This window comes from Cetorhinus maximus, chromosome 6, assembly GCF_964194155.1.
Source record: "Cetorhinus maximus chromosome 6, sCetMax3.hap1.1, whole genome shotgun sequence".
NCBI lineage: Eukaryota > Metazoa > Chordata > Chondrichthyes > Lamniformes > Cetorhinidae > Cetorhinus > Cetorhinus maximus.
Genome location: NC_135884.1, coordinates 70,724,690 through 70,746,555, shown reverse-complemented (window position 1 = coordinate 70,746,555; position 21,866 = coordinate 70,724,690). Strand labels below are relative to the sequence as shown.

The window sequence follows — 21,866 nt, the reverse complement described above, 5'->3', positions numbered from 1 at the left end:
GTGCAATGGAGGTTCACCAGATTAATCGCTGGGATGGCGGGATTGTCTTCTGTGGAGAGATTGGGGAGTCTAGGTCTAGTATCCCCTGGAGTTTCAAAGAATGAGGGGCAACCTTAGTGAAACTTACAATATTCTTACAGGGCATTACAAGGTCGATGTAGATAAGAATTTTCCCCTGACTGGTGAGTCTAAAACCAGGGAACATAATCTCTGGATAAGAGGTAGGCCATTTAAGACTGAGATGAGGAGGAATTTCTTCACTCAGAGAATGGGAATCTTTGGAATTCCCTACCCCAGTGGACAGTGGAGGCTCAATCATGAACATGTTCAAAATGAAATTGATAGATTCCTGGAGACTAGTGACATCAAGGAAAATGGAGATAGTGTGGCAAAGTGATATTGAGGTAGATGATCAGCCAAGAGCTATTGCATGGCAGAGCAGGCTTGTCAGGCTGAATGACTTACTCCTGGTCCAATGTTCATTAGAAATTTAGAACAAAGGGCAGATAAAACTTTAGATGGAGAATTTTGAGGATGTGGAGTTCACATCCAGGTTTATGTCAGCATTCGAAATTAGATTGGATGAAATGAAGAATAGAAATAGGGTAGGTAGAAGTGATTCGAACTGCTTGTTGGCTTCGAGGGTAAACATTGACACTGTTGGGCCAAATTGCCTGATCCCATGTTGCAATTTCTGTTTATTCTACCAGGATATATTGCAGAAATAGTGACAAACTCTGTAAACTCAACAAGCAATTTCATCATCTATGTCTTTTTACAATTTATATAAATGACTTGGATGAAGGGACAGAAGGAATGGTTGCTAAATTTGTTGACGACACAATGATAGGTCAGAAAGTAAATTGTGAGGAGGATGTAAGGAGGCTACAAAGTGACATAGATAGGCTAAGTGAGTGGGCAAAGATCTGGCAAACGGAGTTTAATGTGGGCAAATGTGAAATCGTTCATTTTGGCAGGAAGAATAAAAAGGAAGCTTATTATCTAAATGGTGAGAGATTGCAGAGCACTGAGATTCAGAGAGATCTGGGTGTCCTAGTGCACAAATCACAAAAGGTTAGTATGCAGGTACAGCAGGTAATTAGGAAAGCTAATAGAATGTCATTATTTATTGGGGGGTCGAATTGGTTACAAAAGTAGGGAGGTTATGTTTCAGTTGTACAGGCATTGGCAAGACCACATCTGGAGTATTGTGTACAGTACTGGTCTCCTTATTTAAAGAAAGATGTAAATGCGTCAGAAGCAGTTCAGAGAAGATTTACGAGACTAAAACCACGAATGGGCAGGTTGCCTTATGAGGAAAGGTTGGACAGGTTAGGCTTGTATCCACTGGGATTTAGAAGAGTAAGAGGCAACTTAATAGAAACCTTTCAGATCCTTAGGGGTCTTGACAGGGTGGATGTGAAGAGGATGTTTCCTGTTGTGGGAGAATCTAGAACTTGGGGTCACTGTTTAAAAATAAAGTGTCACTTATTTAAGACAGAGATGAGGATAGTGTCTTTGGAACTCAGTTCCTCAAAAGACGGTGAAAGCAAAGCCTTTCAATATTTTTAAAGCAGAGCTATATAGATTCTTGATCAACAAGGGGGCGAAAGGTTATTGGGGGTAGGCACGAATGTGGGGTTGAGGTTACATTCAGATCAGCCATGATCTTATAGAATGGTGGGGCATGCTCGAGGGGCTGAGTGGCCTACTCCTGCTCCTAATTCGTATGTCTTATTATTTAAAACAAAGTTCCTCTGACCAGCAATTCACTGTATGAAGGTTTCAGCCCTGGTGCTAAGGAGACCATTGCTGAGTTTTGTTGGAATGAGACACACGTAGTGGCAGGACCACATTGTGCTAAATGCTCTTAGCTGTTCTGAATAGTTCTCCATTAAGAGAAAATCAGCCTCCTCCACCACCACCCCCCACTCTAGTTTTATTCCATCATTTTCAAAAAGGTCTGGTTGGATATTCTTTACTTTTTCATACTTTGGTCATGATCATGGGACAAGAAAGAATGAAACATATTACCAAGGACTGATTACACTGGAATCTTTCCTGATTTGCTCCAAAGTATGTACAGGCAATACCAGATGCCAGAAACTACCACCCAGATATAAGGAGGCGCGCTTAACAGAGGCAATAAAAATAGAATGGCATCATGTGTCACATTTTCTGTCCCTATTGCCTTAGCAACATTGAACACTTGGAAAAACAGAACAGATGTCCTCTGCTGCTCAGGAAGTATAATGCATCAAATAACTTTAAAAATGACTACACAGTCAGTTGAATCAATGGAATGACTGTGAATGATTGGTAGATTGCCAGCTGTATTTGAAGCCAAGGCACTCTATCCCTTTAAGCTGCTGCAAGTATTCAACTCTTTCCGCAACCTCCTGTCCCAGCAATGAGTAAAGAAAGTTGAAATCTACCAGGGCAAACAGTCAGAAGTGCCACCCCATGCAGCTGTCTTTCTCCAAGATGGAAATTTTAACCACTGTCTCTTCATGGGATACAGCTCCAAGGAATCTTACTGTCAATCCCATGATTCTTGTAAGAATTCAGACTTTGTGTGTCGATAAGTTATCTGACTGTGGAGGGCTTTATAGCTAAACCCAGCCCGCCCATTGTCCAGCTACCAGCACATTCAGCAGAAGTCCCTTTGCCGGGAAGTCAAACAACACTTCATGGGACCTAGATGAACATATCTGCAGGAAGTGTCACCAGCTGCAGAAACTTGAGCTCCGGGTTTCGGAACTCAAGCAGCAGTGGAATCACTGTGGCGCATCTGCGAGGCTGAGGAGTACGTGGATAGCGCATTTGGGGAGGTTGTCACACTGCAGGATAGGAGCATGCAGTTAGAGAGGGAATGGGTGACCACCAGAAAGTCTAGGAGGACCAGGGACATAGTGCAAGAGTCCTCTGAGTCTGTCTCACTCATGCACCAGTTTTCCACTTTGGATGCTGGTGAGGGCAACTGTTCCTCAGAGGTGTTTAGCAATAGTCAAGTTCGGGACTCAGCTGTATGGGCAGGAAGGAAGAAGAGAGGAAGAGAAATAGTGGTAAGGGATTCGGTAGGGGAATAGACAGTCATTTCTGCGGTTGTAGGCATGACTCCAGGATGGCACCAGGCTCAAGGATGGCACAAGAGCAGCTGCAGGACATTCTTAAAGGGAGAGCTGAACAGCTAGAGGTCTTGGTTCACATTGATACCAACGACATGAGTAGGAAGAGGCTTAAGGTCTCGAAAGCAGATATTAGGGAGCTGGGTAAGACATTGAAAAGCAGAATCTCAATGGTAGTAATCTCCGAATTACTCTCAGCGCCACACGCTAGTGAGTAAAGAAATAGGAGGCTAGAGCTGATGAATGTGTGGCTGGAGAGATGGTTCAGGAAGGAGGGCTTCAGATTCCTGGGGCATTGGGACCAGTCCTGGAGCAGGTGGGATCTGTTCAAGACAGACAGTTTGCACCTCAACAGGGCTGACCAATATCCTTGCCGGGAGGTTTGCTAGTGTTATTGGGCAAGGTTTAAACTAGCTTGGCAAGAGGGTGGGAACCTGAGGGTAGACTCAAATAAGGCAAAGTCAGAAATCGAAGGCAGAAAATTAGTGAGTGAACCCAGAAGACAGAGTAAACAAAGGATAGAAAATAAAAGGAAGAGTTTGACAGTACTCAAGGCTACTTCAATGCATGGAGTATAGCAAATAAAGCAGATGAGCTGAGGGCACAGATAGAAACATGGTAGTATACTGTCATAGCTATTACAGAAACATGGCTTAAAGAGGGACAGGAATGGCAGCTCAATGCCCCTGGTTACAGGCTTTTCAGCTGAGATAGAGAGGGCGATAAAAAGGGTGATGGCGATTAGAGAAGTCCAACAAGAGAGGGCACGGTTCTGGACTTAGTTTTAGGCAATGAAGCTGGGCAGGTGAAAGAAATGGCAGTAGAGGAGCATTTTGGTGGTGGTGATCATAATTCGGTTAGTTTTAACAAGGACAAAGATAGAGCAGGGGTTAAAGTTCTAAATTGGGGTAAAGCCAATTTTACTAAGCCAAGGAGTGATTTAGTAAAAGTGGACTGGAAACAGCTACTTGAAGGTGAATCAGTATCAGAACAGTGGGATGCATTCAAAGTGGAGATTCAAGGGGTTAAGAGTAAACATGTTCCCACAAAGTAAAAGGGTGCGGCTGCCAAATATAGAGCCCCCTAAATGTCAAGGAACTAACTGGGTAAGATAAGGCAGAAAAGGAAAGCATATGTCAGACACTAAGAACTCAATACTACAGAAAGCTGAGAGGAGTACAGAAACTGGAGGGGTAAAATCAAAAAAGGAAATTAGGAAAGCAAAGAGAGGGCATGAAAGAACATTGGCAAACAAAACCAAGTTGAACCTAAAGATAGTTCATCAATACATTAAGGGCAGAATCTTCTGGCTGACGTGCGGGTGGCGGAGCCCGCACGCCAGCGCTTAAAATGTCATGCGCTTATGTCGTGCGAGCGTCCCAATGTCAGCACGCGTCATCACGATATTTCGGTTGGCGGGCGCGCTATGCAGCGGGATGCGGCCTGCCTTTAATTAAAGGCCTCGTTAAGGCCTTAACTTGCCAATCGTCGATGATTTTGAGGGGCCCGTGCGAACTTCTGCTCGGCGCACGGGCCCAACAGGCAGGCGGGTAGGTGATTTTTTACAAACCTCATCCAGTGGCGGGATGAGGCTTGATAGTGGTTTTAAAAGCGTTTAATAAAGGTTTTGTTTATTTCACTAACATGTCCCATCTCGTGTGACATTTTCACATGAGGGGGACATGTTAATGAATTTTTTATTGTTCTATTTTTTATATTTGCCAGCCTTTCAGCGATCTCCCTAAGGCAACACTTTGCACATGCGCAAAAGAGCGCACTCTGAAAGTTGGGGAATCCACACCCCCTCCCCCCAGCACAGGATGCTCATAGCACTTCCCATCAGGCAGCCCGCTGGGCAGGCCTTAATTGGCCCGCCCACTTAAAATGGCAGCAGGGCCCATTTCGGCAACGGCGATTAGCTGCCCGCCCGCCACCGCCCACCCACCCATCAAGGGCAAAATTCTGCCCTAAGAGTAAGAGTATAGCTAAGGAAGGACCCATAAAAGACTGAAAAGGTAACCTATGTGTGGAGGCAGAAGGTATAGGTATGGTTCTTAATGAATACTTTGCGCCTGTCTTCACAAAAAAGGGGGATGATGCAGACATTGTAGTTAAGGAGGAGTGTGCAGTCTTGGATGTGATAAACATAGGAATAGAGGATTAAGGGGATTAACATCCTTGAAAGTGCATAAATCACCAGGGACAGATGAAATGTACCCCAGGCTGTTAAAAGAATCCAGGGAGGAAATCGCGGAAGGTCTAACCATTATTTTCCAATCCTCACTGATAAAGGTGTGGTGCCGAAGGATTGGAGGTCTGCTCACCTTGTACCTTTGTTTAAAAAGGGAGCAAGGAATAGACTGAATAATTACAAGCCAGTCAGCCTAACCTTGGTAGTGGCAAATTATTGGAATCAATTCTGTGAGACAGGTTAAATTGTCACTTAGAAAGGCACAGATTAATCAAGGATAGCATGGATTTGTTAAGGGAAGGTCGTGTCTGACTAACTTGATTGAATTTTTTGAGGAAGTAACAAGGAGGATTGATGAGGGAAATGCTGTTGATGTGGTCAACATGTATTTCAGTAAGACTTTTGACAAGGTCTCTGGTTAAAAAGATAAATGCCCATGGGATCCGGGGGAATGTAGCAAGCTGGATATAAAATTGGCTCAGTGGCAGGAAACAAAAGGTAATTATTGACGGATGTTTTTGCGACTGGAAGGCTTTTTCCAGTGTGGTTCCACAGGGAACAGTACGAGGTCCCCTAGTCTTTGTAGTATATATTAACAGTTTAGATGTAAATGTAGGGGAAATGATCAAGAAATTTGTAGATGATGCAAAAATTGGCTGTGTGGTTGATAGTGAGGAGGATAGCTGTAGAATGCAGGAAGATATGCATAGACTGGTCAGGTGGGCAGACAAGTAGCAAATGGAATTCAACCCAGAGAAGTGTGAAGTGATGCATTTGGTGAGGTGAAACAAGGTAAGGGAATACACAATAAATGGGAGGATACTGAGAGATGTAGAGGAAGTGGGGGACCTTGGAGTGAATGTCCATAGATCCCTAAAGGTAGCAGGACAGATTGATAAGGTGGTTAAGAAGACATATGGAATCCTTTCCTCTATTAGCAGAGGCATAAAATATAAGGGCAGGGAGGTTATGCTGGAACTATATAAAACATTAGTTAGGCCAGAGCTTGAGTGCTGTGTGCTGTTCTGGTCACTACATTACAGAAAGAATGTAATTGCACTAGAGATGGTACAGAGGAGACTAACAAGGATGTTGCCAGGTCTGGAAAATTGCAGCTATGAGGAAAGATTAGATAGGCTGGGGTTGTTCTCCTTAGAATAGAGGCTGAGGGGAGATTTGATTGAGATGTACAAAATTGTGATGGACCTGGATAGAGTGGATGGGAAGGCTCTATTTTCCTTAGCAGAGAGGTCAGTGACTAGGGGGCATAGATTTAAAATGATTGGTAGAAGGATTAGAGAGGAGATGAGGGAAAAAAAATTCACCCAGAGGATTCTAGGGGCCTGGAACTCACTGCCTGAAAGGTTGGTAGAGGCAGAAAACCTCATCTCATTTAAAAGGTGCCTGGATGTGCACCTGAAGTGCTGTTAACTGCAGGCCTGCGGACCAAAAGCTGGAAAGTGGTATTAGGCTGGGTGGCTTATTTTTCCGGCTAGCGCAGACATAATGGGTCAAGTGGCCTCCTTCTGTGCCATAAACTTTCTATGATTTATTTAGGTGGATGGTCTGAAATGGGCATCATGTGCATGACAAATTTTTGTAATGTATAAATAACCAATGTGATTACAAATCTGTTACAATGTATTATCAGCTGTGAAAAGAAAAATATTTCATGATTTCAAAAGATAGTGTGAACCATTGGCTTCCAAATATTTGAAACTCTCAAAACTGTAACAGCTTCAGGTAATGCTCAAGTGAGGAGCATAGATATCAGAATGATATTGCAGTCATCTTTTATGGAATTCTGAATAGCAGTTGGTGGACATTTATCTAATTGCCATTTGTGACTCAATGTGAACTCAAACGTCTAAGAGAACCAGGCAGGTAGTGCAGGAGTCCCCTCAGGCTCTAACCGCGATTTCACAATTAACACAATTTCACAATTAATGACCAGCCAGTGTGAAACGTGCGATGGGCGCCTCAGCGCTGCTGGGGTGGGGGTGGGAGGAGCACGAGCGCTGAGGTGTACACGTGCATGTGGGAGCGTGCACTGACAGCTCCCTGAAGGCACAAAGCTGCCTCAGGGAGCTGACAGATTTTAAATACAAAAATAAAATTTTAATGTGTAAGATAAACATGTCCCCACATGTGACTCAGTCACATGTGAAAAAGGATGTTAAAAAAATGTTATTCTTTATCAAGTAAGCACTGGAAATCTCATCCCGCCCGTGGGTAAGGTCTCAATAAAAATGCAAAGGCCGCCTAGCCTATTCGCCTGCCTGTCAACCGAACGGTTGAGTGGGCAGGAAAAAAATGCAGCTTAATTAATTACTTAAGAGCCTGAATAGGCCTCTTAGTTGTCGGCAGGTGTGCTGCCCACCGCACATGTATTTTGCATGTGCCTGCCGACCAAAAGATCACAAGAGTGCATGATGATGTTGGGAGGCTCGCCCGACGTCATCGCGCTCTGTTCCACTCCCGTTGGGCACACGCCCGCCCACAGGATGAAAAATTCTGCCCCAGCATTACATACTGGCGTACCCTGCACCAGTAAAATAAAAAAGTGAAGCATACTCAGGCCATGACGACAAAAACAGAATTTATATCATTTTGACAATTACAGACTATTTACATCAACTTCTCTGGTCTTAAGTCCCAGACCAGTCTACATTAATTAAACATAAATGAACATAAAATCACCCGTGACCTGTCCCACTTACGCTCATGGTGCCTTTAACTTACGCTTATGAGCGTTACGTCTAGGTACTCCCCCCTCGCTGGCACTGGCATTGGAGGCAGCCTGCTGACCCTGCTGTCATGTTGGTCTTGACAACCTTGGCAGTTGTCCTCTGGGCAGTGGAGCCTGTGCTGACACCGCCTGGGAGGGAGCGGCCAGTGCTGTGGCTGGCATCTCCCCAGTCGCCATAGCCTCATCAGATGCCACAGTCACTGGAGGATGGGCAGAGGAGCTGCTGCCATGATCGGAGCGCCAAATAGAGGAGCCTGCACAGATGACAGGTAGCTTGTGTGCCAACATAAGGTCGCTGTTGATCTCCCTGCACATCATTGATGGACGGGCACCTAGCTGGGACACCGGGTGCCTCATCCATCTCCCACATTGACACTAACCGCCTGAGGCTAGTGCCTGTATGAGGGCTTGCAGGTTCGAGCACAACCCCATTCTGTCTGTCCCTGGAGCTGCCTCCCCATGAGAGTCACCACTCCCTCAATGGAGGAGGCAGTGCACTCGCCCATGACAGTCAACGCAGTGTTCATGCTCCGCATGGACTCCTCCATCACGAAGACCATGCCATGCATACCCTCATGGAACTCTGCCAGATCCTCCCGCACAGCTCGCTGGACATCCAGCATCGGCCGCCTAATGGATGACTTCAGAGGCTCATCATCAGCCTCCGACTGAGCATTGCCCTGGTCCCCAGCAGTCCTCTGACTGCTGGCACCCTGGGCACTCCCTGCCTCTGCCTGCATTTCAAGCAAGTGTGAAGTGCCCTCACCAATGTGCACCGAGATACTAGCCGCCAATCTAATGCCCACCGAGGTGCTAGTATCTGTGCTGGTGCCTGCTTCACAGAGCAGGTGTGACGCAGGTGACGGTGACGCCTTGTGGTTGTCTGGCATCAGGGGTGGATCTTTGGGATCTGCAGATGGGACGCCTGATGGCGAACCTAAAAGGGAAAAGAAAGACATGTCATTAGTTAAAGTCATCACACTGTCACTTGCCAGACACCCTGGTGAGACAATGGAGGCAGCATCATGGTGCCATCATCTTTGAATGATCAATGGGGATACCAGGTTCGAGGCTCACATCAGTGAAGAGGCTGCACTAGAGTGGTTGCACAATTTGAAACTCTCACCTCTGTGCACTGCGCTTTTACCTTCATCTGGCACCCCGCCTTTCCACGCCCTGTTGTATGGGGAGTGTGCCCGCTCTCCAGCTCAAGAACATCTTGCTCGAACTGGGAGAGCATTAGCAGGTTGGGCAGGCCTCCACCTGTACGTTCTGTTTTGGCTTTGTTATGGCTTGTCTTCTCCTGAAAGGACAGAGGAGCATTGATTAGTCCACTCTCTAACTGCAATGCCATTGCAGCCTGGCCAACTCCAGCTGAGGAACACCTCGCAGGGCACATCCGAGTCGTGGCCCTCGAGCCGCAAGGCACTCAGTCTAAGCAGCCAGGGCTCACCCCCTTGGCCAGCTCCGGTGTGATTGACAGTTGGCACTCAGACTCTAGCACCCCTGAGGTCCATCGGGGTTCGACCACACCTAAACACTTCTGCGCACTGACCCATGCCAACACGGTACTCACCCTTCCTGAGTGCAGCAGGTCATTGAAGCGCTTCCGGTACTGCACCCATGTGCGCTACGCCACATCATGGCTGCTCATCTGGGCTGCCACCTATTCCCATTCCCTCTTGGCCTCCTCCTCCCATCTCTGGGGACAAGGGTGTCCCTCCTGGCAGCCACCTCCTCCAGCAGGACTGCAAGGCACTCATCTGAAAAGCAGGTGGCCGAGTGCCCACCCCACCTGCCCTCCCACCCACCGTTAGCTGCTGCACTCGAGTGCATCTTCAGAATGGCAGCCAGACGTCCTTCCCTGGCAGCCTTTCTGGGGCTGCCTGAGCCTTCTTTATACTGGCCGCCAGGTCACCATTGGACCTGATGGCAAACAGGGCCCCGCCCCCGCTCGGCCCTTGCTGGCTGAGCATGAAATTGTGGTCCGGGCCTGATCGAGGGCGGTAGTCGGTTTCGTGGATGCTCCCAGGCCCGCCACTGCGCCCGCCTGATGAGGGCAAAACCCAGCCCTAAATGTTGAAGCTAGCATGTGTTTTAAGCTAGGTTAAGTATACAATACAAAAAGTCGAATATTTACATGATTTTAATAAATCGGTTGAGATTTGCATTGCCTCTAACAAATAATTTGAACAGTAAATCTGTAATGACTTGACAGAACGGGCAGGTTTCAACAGGAAACAGATAAACATACTCAGAGAGCTTTTCAGGTGCTACATGCTGGATCAGGAATCTCGTCAGGAAGCCCCACCCCCAGATTGCCTGCGTGTAGGGCTCATCGGTCGGAGCCTCCAAGAACATCAGGTGACACCTGATAGACAGCAGGAGAGGCTATACCCAAAGTTACTACATTTCCTCCCCCTTTAGTTTTTTTTACAATTTCTATTTACAGGGAACATATGCATATATACAACTTCAGGTGATTAAAGATCAAGTCTTTGAGGTTCTCTCCTTATATGGCCGGAGCAGCGTAACACTACCACGTGAGGTTTCTCAACAGGATTGACAGGATCTAGAACTGCAGCATGAGACACATCATTAGTAGGTGACAGTTCTAGATTTGGCAGCTCTACAGAAACATCGGGCATATCTATTCGAGGTGGATCTGTCACTTCAGGAATTAATGGTTCAACGTTAATCACAGGCAGAAGAGTTGCTTATTGGAATGTCTCTCTAACATGAATATGATCTATGTGCTCATGAATGATTCTATCTTCCACTTGTATTTGGAAAGATAATGGACCAGTCTTTGAAACAATGGTTCCAAGAACACAAGATCCACTTCCGAAATTTCGCACGAGTACTGTGTCACCCACACTGTGTGAGTTTTGCTGCACATATCATGATTCAATTTTTGTTTACTCTGATTCCACGCTACCTTCCCCTTTAAATTTGGAAACATCAACTTAATCATGTATGTAGGCGGTGTTTCATCAATAATTCAGACGGTGTTGAACCCATAGTCAAATGTGGCATTGTACGATAACTGAGAAGAAAGCGGGAAATTGGAGATTCTAGAGTATCTTCTAATAACTTTTTCATACCACACTTGGAAGTTTTGTACTGCTCTCTCGGCTAACCCATTCGATGAAGGATGGGAGGGGGCTGTTTTAATATGTCTGATTCCATTCCGATTCATGAATTTCTGAAACCCTGTGCTGTTAAAGCCTGTACCATTATCAGAAACGACAATTTTAGGTCGGCCATATATGCTAAAACAGTGACACAGCTTCTCGATAGTTGCGCTCGATGTTCGTGATTTGACTGATTTGATTTCATATATATCCATCCATTTAGAATGTGCATCTATAATCAACACAAATATGTCACCTAAGAATGGTCCTACATAATCGATATGCAGTCTAACCCAGGGTCGACCAGGTCATTCCCTCGGGTTTAGGGGAACTGAAACAGGCAACTTCTGTTGTTGCTGACAATGGAAACAATGCTTGACCATTATTTCAATGTCACTGTCTATGCCTGGCCACCAGACATAGCTTCGCGCAATCATTTTCACCTTTGATATGCCTGGATGCGCACTGTGAAGCTCTGTCAAGAGTGGTTCTCTATCTTGTGATGGGATGACAACTCTTGATCCCTACAACAAAATTTCATCTTGACAACTTAACTCTGTGCTTCTGGCATGGAATGGTCTCAAATCTTCAGATACAGGCGAATTTGACCATCCTTGCAAAACAAAGTCCCTGACTTTCGACAATATTGGATCTCTGTTTGTCCAATTTCTAACTTGCTTCACGCACACAGGTGAAGAATCCAGGAAATTCAGTAATAACACAATTTCTTGTGGAACAGGAGCATATACAATGATATCTGGTAACAGGAGACGACTGAGTGCGTCCGCATTTGCAATGTGTAAGCCAGGGCGGCACATAAAAGTATACTCATTCGCAGATAATATCAGAGCCGAATGTTGTATTATTGCTGAGGCTATTGGCGGAATCCTCACTGAATGAACCCATTAATGGAGTATGGTCCGACACAATGGTGAAATGTCGTCCATGTAGGTAATGGTGGAATTTCATCACTCCAAATACTATCGATAAACCTTCCTTTTCTAGCTGGGAATAACCCTGCTCGGCTGTGGAGAGGGTTCTGGAGACATAGCCAATGGGCCTTTCTGATCCATTTTCCATTCTATGTGATAACACTGCTCCTACACCATGAAGAGAGGCATCACATGTTAATACCAACTCTTTCCATGGTTTGTAGTGTACCAGTAAACATGACGAATGCAACAGTTTCTTTATTTTCACAAAGGCTTCTTCCTGTTGTGAATTCCATGACCAATAGTGGTTCTTTTTTAACAACAAGTGTAATGGTGCTAACACAGTTGATAAGTTAGGCAAGAAGCAGCTATAATAGTTGATCATACCCAAGGAGGACTTAAGTTCGGTTACAGGGGATGGTGAGGATGCATCCTTTATTGCCTGAACTTTCTCTTCTACCAGATGCAAACCCATGGTGGCCACCCTGTGATTCAGGTAAATAACTTCTGGTGCTTGAAATGTGCATTTTTCCTTCTTTAACCATACACTAGCTTCCACGAACCTTCTTAGCACCTCCTCCAGGTTGGCCAAGTGTTCGGTCTCGGTTGACCCTGTGATCAGAACATCATCTAGGTACACTACCAGTTGGCGAAGTCCTTACAAAAGACTTTTCATTGTTGTCTGGAAGATAGCGCATGCAGACGATACTCCAAAGGGTAGGCGAGTGTACTGATAAAGGTCCTTGTGTGTGTTAATAGTCATGTATTCACTTGATGCGCAGTCCAGTTCTAATTGTTGGTAGGTGTGGCTCATATCCAATTTTGTATTGGACTTCCCTCCAGCCAGCTTTGTATAAAAGTCATCTATCCTTGCAATGGGGTACCTGTCTAGTTTTGCTGCCTTAGTTACGGTCAATTTATAGTCCCCACAAATGTGTATGGTTTGGTCAGGCTTAACCACTGGAGCTATGGATGCTGCCCATTCCGAGAATTGGACAGGTTGGATGATGCTCAGTTTTTCTAATTGGCACAGTTCTGGCCTTAAAGAAAAAAGGTGTCACCTGAAGATCCACATATATCTTGGCCTGCATGCCTTTTAACTTCCCTAATTCACCCTGAAATGCCACATCGTATTTCCTTTGCAGTTCAGGAACTCCTGTTTTCAGGTGAAATATCTCAGACCAGTCAAGCTTGATTTTCTGTAACCAGTCTCACTCTAAAAGACTGGATCCTTCTCCTTTCATTATGATCACAGGCAGCTGAGCTGTCTGTTGCCTGTAAGACACTGGTATGTGGCGATGCCCTTTACCTGAACAAATTCTCCAGCGTATGTCTTTAATTTAGTGGTTATCCGCTCCAGGTTTACTGGCTGTCTACCTTCATTAAGGTATTTGAAGGTGTGCTCTCCCACCACTGTAGTTGAGGCACCCGTATCCACCTCCATTAGTGGTTTCTCATTAACTTTGATTGTGACAGTGATAGGTTTGGTTTTACAGCCATTACATTATACAGGGAATAAATGTCGGTGTCAGCAGCTTCAGATTCTGATGTATTCTTTAATTCAATCATGTTGGTTTGCTGCTTTACGAGCTGTTTCACTTTTGCATTACATTGCCTTACTATGCGGCTTTTCTTATGGCAGCAATGGCATTCTGCCTCCTTGAATTTACAGCTGTCCGATCCGTGGTCACCTCCGCATCTATAACAACTCACTCTTGGAGTCACTGCTGAAGTTTTTCTACTAGGCCTTTTCATGTTTCTGGCAGCAGACATTGCATCTCGTTTCAATGCTGTGGGTCTGGTTTTTGCGCCACACTTGGCAGTAGACTCCCGCCCCACATGGAGAACGGCACCATGTTGTATGTGTTGCAAAGCCTGCAAGTGTCTCGCAGTGCTTTTCATGGCGAGGGAGATTCCGTGCATCTGCTTAAAGTCGATGTCAACCTTGTCGAGTAAACGGCACTGTATGGTGTCGTTCTGAACTCCACAAACGAATCGGTCCTGCAGCATATCATTTAACGTGTTCCTGAAGTTGCAGTGTTCTGTCAACTGCTGTAGGTTCACTACATAGGTTGCAATGGACTCTCCCAGGGCCCTCTCCAAGGCTCTGGAATTAAACTTAAAACGCTGCATTATTACGATGGCTTCAGCTGGAAATACGTTTTCACGAGGCCCACCAATTCATTATAGGACTCAGAATTGGGCATGCTTGGGGCTGTCAGGTTGGGAATGAAACTGCATACCTTACTGCCACATTCACTCAAAAGGATGGCTTTCTGCTTTTCCTCCGCGGTAATTTTATTCACTGCGAAATAAAATACAAGGCGTTCTATATACTGACTCCAGTCTTCCTTAGTCGCATAGTAAGGATAAATTCTGCCAGAGAGTGGCATGACTGGTGAGTAGCCTTTTCTTTTTCTTAAGATTCGGTGTACTTGCGATAACCAGGCAAGGTGCAGTGTCGGAGCTATTTTACTCTCATTGTCAAATGTAATGACTTGACAGAGCCGACAGGTTTCAACAAGAAACAGATAAACTTCATTACAGAGAGCTTTTCAGGTGCTGCATACTCAATCAGGACTCTGGTCAGGAAGCCCCGGTCAGGATTGCCTGTGCCTAGGGCTCATTGGTCAGAGCCTCCCAGAACATCACGTGACATCTAATAGATAGCGGGGGAAGTTATACCCAAAGTTACTACCAAGACCCACAAAAATAACCTGAAGTATCGGGAGATGAACCTCAATCCAGCTAATGTTTGAATGTTGTGTGGTGTCTCATTTTACAGGAATGATCATCTCTGTGCAGCTTCTTCGGGGTGACATGGAGCACATTCGCAGAGAAAATCCCATAATCTTTAACCGGGGTGTGGCCATCACTCGCAAACTGGGCTTCCCTGATGTCATCATGCCAGGTAGGCTTTGGCCTGTAGTTACTGAGGAAGCATGATAGAGGAGTGGAGCTCAATCCTTTATGTTAAAAAAAAATCAATGAGAACTAAGATGCGAAGGATTTTCATCTTGTCCCAAACATTTTCACTCTATATCTAGAGATTGGAAAAGGTTCAGAATAGGTGAGCACCAATTCACAATGCCAAATCTCCACTGAAAGACATTTTTCAAATCTTTAAGATGGTAAGAGACATGAGGCTGACCCCTGGTGTCAGGGGTCACTGTAGCAAAGGAAGAGTGGAGAGACTTGAAAGGAGATGTCTGAGAGCTTTCTGGAGGTGCAGAAAAATTAACTGGAACATTATTTTTAAATTGAACTGCAAATATAGAACAAGGGAGAAACGGGTTTAAACTGGTATTGGTAAATTTGCGATTGATATGAGGGAATTCTTCATCATACATTCAGTGAGCAACATGGAATAGACTTCCAGATAGAGCAGTAGAGACCAAAACCCTGAAATTAAGAAACATTTGGATGCTACAAGGAGGGATATTAGGATCTGGCTGGATGATTGAGTTAAAGATGGATTTAATGGTGTTCCTCATCCATAATTAACTTCCGATCTTGTTTCTATTGAGCTGATCCTTAAGAGGATGAATAACCCTGTCCTACCCAACATAGAATGAAATATAGAATTGGATTTGATCTTTCTTAGAGAATATAGGATGAAGATAATTGCATTGTGCAATGTACTTAGTATAATTGAATTGAATGACATTCCTATTGAAAGAAATTAATACATGCTAATACTGTGAAAATTGAATTTCCTTGCTAAGCATTTCATGGAGGAATGGGGACTAATGCTTGACTTCATAAAGAGCTTAATTACTATCCATATATTGATTGCTTGAAGCTTTTTTACTTTTTGAGAGCAATTGCCTGCAGGCACATTACAATTTGCAGTTATATAACACCTGTAAATGCAAAGAAGTATCCCACAACAGTTTGAAAATAACCATAATGAAGCAGGCGTTGAACCAGGAAAAGAGAGTTTCAGATTAAAGGCTTGGTCAAAGATAAATTCTCAGAAGACTTGTAAAGGTAGAGAAAGAGTGGTAGGGAGTTGCAGTGAGTAAGATTTGTTAATATTCCTGAGTCAACCTCCACACAGCCCAGTCAACACTCAGTTGAATTTTTGTAGCCAGCAGGATCCCATGGGTCTTATAATCAACCATCAGATTAACTGCTTCCTCTTCTAGCCTGCTAAATGTGGGAGCTGGTATTGTGCATCAGTTATGTATTATGCCCCAAGTAGCATCATGATGTAAATAGCAGTACTGTATAGTTTGCCTTTGTGTCCAATGGAGTTGGGCTAGCTTGGCTTTTTGCCTTCCTCAGGAAGGCAAAAAGCCAGTCTTTGCTGAGTGGGCAGGATGATGTACAAGGGTGTGCTTGTGGAAGTGATGATCTATTTTCACCTTCTATTCATATGTCTATTGTAAAATATACTGTAATGCTTACTGTGTTTCCATTAAAGGATGACTTATTGTTCTGGCAGGTTTATTTTATTCTGTTGGATATAGATCCAACCCTCAAATGTGCAGAAAAATTGGCCTTTGACTCACAAATAGATTTGCAAGGGGCCTACAAGATATATGATGATATAAACACAGGGGAGCAGAGCATGGAGGTCACTCTGATAGAACAAAAAAAAAACTGGAATGTCCATTATGCTCTGGTGAGCCAAATACATCAATATACATCTGTCATTTCTTCCTGTAGGAAAAAAGGTAGTTAAATATGTTATTGCCTGTTGTGCAGAACAATTAGTGTAATTCTGTCCAATAGCATCCCTGATGGTTATCTAGATAAGTAATTTTTTAGCTGGATATGTGCTTGCAAGTAGACTTTCAAAAAATGATCATTTAGTTCATCTACTGGAAAAGACAATCTGTTCTGGAGTAGGCTTACAACCTGAAGGCAGAGATAATGCAGTGAGTTCAAAGTCAAGCATCAGTACTTGGTCTTAGCCAGCAGTATGTTCACTGCAACATTATTACCCCCAAATATTGAGAGGAAATCAGTCATGAAAAACTGAAACCTTTTGCTAGACTGTCATCATTTTAGTTTGTTATGATCTGTCAGTAGATGAATAGCATGCTTGCTCCCTTGTTTTTGATTTGTTTCTTTCTTTAGGTTAGGGGATTTACCCATGACAAGTCATTTGTTGGCACAAAGAAAGAAATTAATGTTACATCTCAATTTATGAAAGAGTTCATAATTTGGGACCGGAACGCTCTGATCATTGTATGTTGCAGCAGTATAAATACATTCATAAAAGTTTCCTGTGATCAGAATTTCCAGCAAAATTGGAAATGTGACAAAATTTAACTTTTTTTAATTCACTCATGAAATGTGGGCTTTGCTGGCTGGGCCAGCATTTATTGCCCATCTTTAATTGCCCTTGAACAAGGTGGTGGTGAGCTGCCTTTTTGAATCACTGCAGTCCATGTGGTGTGGGTCCACCCACAGTGCTGTTAGGAAGGGAGTTCCAGTATTTTGACCCAGCAACAGTGAAGGAATGGCGATATATTTCCAAGACAGGATGGTGAGTGGCTTGGAGGGGAACTTCCAGGTGGTAGTGTTCCCATCTGTTTGCTGCCCTTGTCCTAGATGGTAGTGGTCGTGGGTTTGAAAGGTGCTGTCTTAAGGAGCCAAGGTGAATTCCTGCAGTGCATCTTGTAGATGGCACATGCTGCTGCTACTGTGGGTCGGTGGTGGAGGGAGTGAATGTCTGTGGATGTGGCGCCAATCAAGCGGGCTGTTTTGTCCTGGATGGTGTCAAGCTTCTTGAGTGTTGTGGGAGCTGCCCTCATCCAGGCAAATGGGGAATATTCCATCACACTCCTGACTTGTGCCTTGTAGATGTTGGACAGGCTTTAGGGAGTCAGGAGGTGAGATACTCGCTGCAGGATTCCTAGCCTCTGACCTGCTCTTGTAGCCTCAGTATTTATATGGCTAGTCCAGTTCAGCTTCTGGTCAATGGTAACCCCCAGGATGTTGACAATGGCGAATTCAGTGATAGTAATGTTATTGAATGTCAAGGGGTGATGATTAGATTCTCTCTTGTTGGTGATGGTCATTGCCTGACACTTGTGTGGCGTGAATGTTACTTGCCACTTGTCAGCCCAAGCCTAGATATTGTCCAGGCCTTGCTGCATTTGGACATGGACTGCTTCAGAATCTGAGGAGTCACGAATGGTGCTGCACGTTGTGCAGTTATCAGTGAGAATCTCCACTTCTGACCTTACGATGGAAGGAAGATCATTGATGAAGCAGCTGAAGATGATTGGGCCGAGGACACTACCCTGAGGAGCTCCTGCAGTGATGTCCTGGAACTGAGATGACTGACCTCCAACAACCACAACCATCTTCCTTTGTGCCATGTGTGACTCCAACCAGTGAAGTGGTTTTCCCCTAATTCCCATTGACTCCAGTTTCACTAGGGCTCCTTGATGCCGCACTCGGTCATATGCTGCCTTGATGTCAAGGGCAGTCACTTTCATCTCACTTCTAGAGTTCACTTCTTTTGTCCATGTTTGAACCAAGGCTGTAATGAGGTCAGAAACTGAGTGACCCTGGCGGAATCCAAACTGGGCGTCAGTGAGCAGGTTATTACTAAGCAAATGCCGCTTGATAGCACTGTTGATGACCCCTTCCATTACTTTACTGATGATCGAGAGTAGACTGATGGTGCGGTAATTAGCCGGGTTGGATTTGTCCTACTTTTTGTGTACAGGACATACCTGGGCAATTTTCCACATTGCCGGGTAGATTCCAGTGTTGTAGCTGTACTGGAATAGCTTGGCTAGCTAGGGGCGTGGAAAATTCTGGAGCACAAGTCTTCAGTACTATTGCCAGAATATTGTCAGGGCCCATAGCCTTTGCACTATCCAGTGCCTTCAGCCATTTCTTGATATCAAATGGAGTGAATGGAATTGGCTGAAGTCTGGTATCTGTGATGCTGGGGACCTCCGGAGGAGTCCGAGATGGATCATCTACTTGGCATTCCTGGCTGAAGATTGTAGAAAATGCTTCAGCCTTATCTTTTGCACTGATGTGCTGGGCTCCTCCATCATTGAGGATGGGGATTTTTGTGGACCCTCCTCCTCCAGTGAGTTGTTTAATTGTCCACCATCATTCACGACTGGATGTGGCAGGACTGCAGAGCTTAGATCTGATCCGTTGGTTGTGGGATTACTTAGCTTTGTCTATCACTTGCTGCTTATGCTGTTTGACACGCAAATAGTCCTGTGTTATAGCTTCACCAGGTTGACATCCCATTTTTAGGTACGCCTGTGCTGCCCTTGTATGCCCTCCTGCACTCTTCATTGAATCAGGGTCGATCCCCTGGCTTGATGGTAGTGGTAGAGTGGGGGATATGCCAGGCCATGAGGTTACAGATTTTGTTTGAGTACAATTCAGTGCTGCTGATGGCCCACAGCGCCTCATGGATGCCCAGTCTTGAGTTGCTAGATCTGTTCGAAATCTCTCCCATTTAGTATGGTGATCGTGCCACACAACACAATGGAGGGTATCCTCAATGTGAAGGCAGGACTTTTCTCCACAACGACTATGCAGCGGTCACTCTTGTCCAATACTGTCATGGACAGATGCATCTGCGACAGGCAGGTTGGTGAAGATGAGGTCAAGTATGTTTTTCCTTCTTGTTGGTTCCCTCACCATCTGTCGTAGACCCAGTTTAGCAGCTATATCTTTTAGGACTCAGCCAGCTCGGTCAGTATTGGAGCTACCGAGCCACTCTTGGTGATGGTCATTGAAGTTCCCCACCCAGAGTATGTTCTGCGCCCTTGCCCCCCTCAGTGCTTCCTCCAAGTGGTGTTGCACATGGAGGAGCATTGATTCATCAGCTGAGGGAGGGCAGTATGTAGTAATCAACTGGAGGTTTCCTTGTCCATGTTTGACCTGATGGAGTCGACGTTGAGGGCTCCCAGGGCAACTCCCTCTCGACTGTATACCGCTGTGCCGCCACCTCTCCTGGGTCTGTCCTGATGGTGGGATGGTGATGGTGGTGTCTGGGATGCTATCTGTAAGATACGATTCCATGAGGATGACTATGTCAAGCTGTTGCTTGACTAGTCTATGAGACAGCTCTCCCAATTTTGGCAATAGCCACCAGATGTTAATAAGGAGGACTTGCAGGGCTGACAGGGCTGAGTTTGCTGTTGTCGTTTCCGTGCCTAGGTCGATGCCGAGTGGTCTGTCCAGTTTCATTCCTTTACTGAGGCTTTGTAGCAGTTTGATACAACTGAGTGGCTTGTTAGGCCTTTTCAGAGTCAACCACATTGCTGTGGGTCTGGAGTCACATGTAGGCCAGACCAGGTAAAGACAGCAGATTTCCTTCCCTGAAGGACATTAGTGAACCAGATGGGTTTTTACAACATTCGACAATGGTTTCATGGTCAACATTAGACTTTTAATTCCAGATTTTTATCGAATTCAAATCTTACCCTGGGTCTCTAGATTACTAGTCCAGCGACAATACCACTACGCCATCGCCTCCCCTTTACGTCAAACCTGACTAGGTCAAAGATGAATCCAGTTCCTTTTTAACCAATTTTGTTGTCTCTGCCTAAATAGCAGCTTGTTATAAAGTATCCCATGTTCAAATAACTCTCCATGAAAAATATTTTCTAACTTCCTTCTTCATTCTTCTTGTGACAATCTTAAGAATGCCTTCTTGTTCACAATCTGTTACCAATCTGTCAAGAGATTGGAACCTGTGTTACTTTGGAACTTGTTACACTTTCAAAGCCTTTCCCAGTTTTGAAATTATGCTTATATTTTTTGAGTATGAGAAAGGTTCTTTGTTGAAGATTGTCATTTTTTCCTTTGTCCCAGTAATTCTTCATCCTGAAATTTTTATTTCATCTGCCAATGATCTGTCTTCCTGATATAGCCTGATACTTTTTTTTGAAACAGGTGTGACAGAAATGAAGCAGGCTTAAAATAAAATCAATCATGAGAGAATATCCATTATGCCCTGGCTATCCAAATGCATCAATATACATCTGTCACTTCTTCCTGTAGGATAAAAGATAGTTAAATGTGTTATTGCCTGTTGTGCAGAACAATTAGTGTCATTCTGTCCAGTAGCATCCCTGATGGCTGTCTGGATAAGTATTTTTTTGCACTCACAGTTCAATGAATCTCTCAGGAAGTAAACCATGCAATGACAGTATTGTAATTGACATTCTGGACATCTTCCTAAATGATAGGATTGATTGGCAGCTGTATCTGAATTGAATACTTCAGTCAGCTTTGATTCTTTCATGGACAGGAGCTACATGGTTGTAAGTTTATATTTGGCTCCCTGAACTCAGCTCACTTAAGCTACATAACTAATTAGACTGCTCAGTGTACTCAACACGTAAGCAACAATTGTTTAGAATAAATTTGATGTTTAAGATTTATGCAGGAATCTGTGCCTGCATGCAGCAAGACCTAGACAACATTCAAGCTTGGGTTCATAAGTGGAAAATAACAGTCTCGCTACACAGGTGCCAGGCAGTGACCATCTCTTGGAACTATATTGTCATCCTTCCCTGTTGATGGGCCAAAAAACTGGAAGCTCCTCCCCACAGCACCATGGGGGTACCTACACCACATGGACCGCGGGAGTTCAAGGAGTCAGCTCACCTCTACCTTCTCAAGGGCACTTAGGGATGGGCAACAAATCGCTGGCCTTGCCAGCGACACTTACATCCCAGGAACGAGTAATAACAATTGCTGTTTTGACATTTTTTAAAGAATAACAAACTA

At 44.7% G+C, this 21,866-nt stretch overlaps 1 protein-coding gene across 1 annotated transcript in view; it reads left to right on the top strand.

Annotated features, from left to right (window-relative positions):
• dock3 (dedicator of cytokinesis 3) overlaps positions 1-21,866 on the top strand; it is a 1,472,428-nt gene that overhangs the window by 1,007,057 nt on the left and 443,505 nt on the right. The window contains exon 14 of the mRNA XM_078543841.1: positions 14,920-15,045. Within this exon, the coding sequence (XP_078399967.1) occupies positions 14,920-15,045 (126 nt within the window). The remainder of the gene's footprint in view (positions 1-14,919; positions 15,046-21,866) is intronic.